The sequence below is a fragment of the Otolemur garnettii genome, unplaced genomic scaffold, assembly GCF_000181295.1.
Source record: "Otolemur garnettii isolate 467f Iridium unplaced genomic scaffold, OtoGar3 scaffold00104, whole genome shotgun sequence".
Classification (NCBI taxonomy): Eukaryota; Metazoa; Chordata; class Mammalia; order Primates; family Galagidae; genus Otolemur; species Otolemur garnettii.
In genome coordinates, this window is record NW_003852499.1 from 7,549,851 (window position 1) to 7,551,648 (window position 1,798).

At 30.4% G+C, this 1,798-nt stretch overlaps 1 protein-coding gene across 6 annotated transcripts in view; it reads left to right on the top strand.

Moving 5' to 3' along the window:
* Window positions 1-1,798, top strand: part of LOC100962189 (ELKS/Rab6-interacting/CAST family member 1) — a 285,037-nt gene that overhangs the window by 209,819 nt on the left and 73,420 nt on the right. For all 6 annotated transcript variants that reach the window (XM_023517104.1, XM_023517106.1, XM_023517103.1 and 3 more), the window contains 2 exons: window positions 335-475; window positions 1,368-1,508. In XM_023517104.1, coding sequence (XP_023372872.1) covers window positions 335-475; window positions 1,368-1,508 — 282 coding nt within the window. The remainder of the gene's footprint in view (window positions 1-334; window positions 476-1,367; window positions 1,509-1,798) is intronic.

Below are 1,798 nucleotides of genomic sequence, written 5' to 3' on the forward strand. Positions count from 1 at the left end.
AAAGAAATATTTGTTATTTAAGTTTTTAAAGTTATTATTTAGTTATATAAGTTTTTACTTAGGAATTGTATAAATGGGAATATTCTAAAAGACTATTTTAGCAATATCTAATACTAGTTGAGATTATAGGAAAAGAACCCTTGGAATTCAAAAGAACAAAGCTAGATTCTTGTTACAGAAAGATGGGTAGAAAGGATGAATACTTTGAAAACTTGTCACTGTCTTTTGAATAGAATATCAAAATACGAAATTTTATCAAGTAAAGCAGAATTACAGTTATATGATGTAAACATGAAAAGGAATTTTCTCATACATTGATGTGTTCTCTTACTAGGAGAAGACAATTGACCGCTTAAAGGAGCAACGGGACAGAGATGAGCGAGAGAAGCAAGAGGAAATCGATAACTACAAAAAAGATCTTAAGGACTTGAAAGAGAAAGTCAGCCTGTTACAAGGCGATCTCTCAGAGAAAGAGGTTAGAATCTCCACAATGGAATTATTTTGTTTAATCATTATGTTGTGTGTATATGTTGTTGGTGTTTATATCATCATGTGAAAAAGCATTTGCTGAAGAATTTTCTAAATATTCTTACAACAGGTTTTTAAAAAATACCTTAAGGGATATTTCAGGAGGCTTTGCAGACACATAGTAGATTAGTTTGTGCATTTCCTAAGTCTTACTTTGTTTGAGATGGTTTTTTTTCTTTTCATGGCATTTTTATAAATCCTAAAATAATTGAAACTCACCAAGTTACACTTGGTGAAATATTATATTGAAGGTAAGAAAGGTGACAGACAAAAGGAGTATGCAAATGGAGGTAAGTTTATTTATAACAGCTATTATGTTATGTGACTTTTAATGTACTTCTATCTTGCTTTTGGAGAATCCTGTTAATGTGACTAAATAGCAAAAATGCCTAATGCCATGTGATCAGATAATAATGCATGAGCTTTAGGGTTTTTCTCTGGATTTATATTATCTTTAGGAAATTTTGTGGAAATTTAAGCTCCTAAAATAATTTTTTTTCAGAAGGAGAAAAATGTTTTACTTTTAAGTTTATGTAGCTACTAAAATTGACTACTTATATTCACAGAGATCAATCTACTTTCACTTATTTTGTGAGGATGGGTATGTATTGATAAAATTCTTTACTTTTCAATTGGGTAATATTTCTTGCAAATCCATCCTATTTAGTTAGGACTTGAAAGCTAAAGCTAATGTTGTTTTATATTTCATGAATACTCTTAAAATGGAAATATGTCAGTATTTGGTAGTAGAAAGTAACTACATACTACCATGATAGTAATTGTTAATGTTTAAGTATCCATAGTTAGTATTTATTCTACGTGTGTGTTGCTTCTTTTAGGCTTCACTCTTGGATCTGAAAGAGCATGCTTCTTCCCTGGCTTCCTCAGGACTGAAAAAGGACTCACGGCTTAAGACACTAGAGATTGCTTTGGAGCAGAAGAAGGAAGAGTGTCTGAAAATGGAATCACAGTTGAAAAAGGTTAAAGAAAAAATTTCACATTTTCTTGCTGTGCTTTAAGTAAGAACATGGTGGATAACATATTTATGGGGATTAATTTACCATTAGAGTAATAATCTCTCAAAGTTCCAATACCATGTGTAATACTTAATTCTCTTAGCATTCTTCTTATTCTTTATTTTATTCACAAGAATCTCTAAACTCTTAGAAAATGGACTGGTTAGAGGAATATTAAAATACACAGTTCCCTGTGGGTGAAATATGAGAACAAAATGTAAAAATCTGTTACCTTTTTCTTTTTCTTTTCTTTT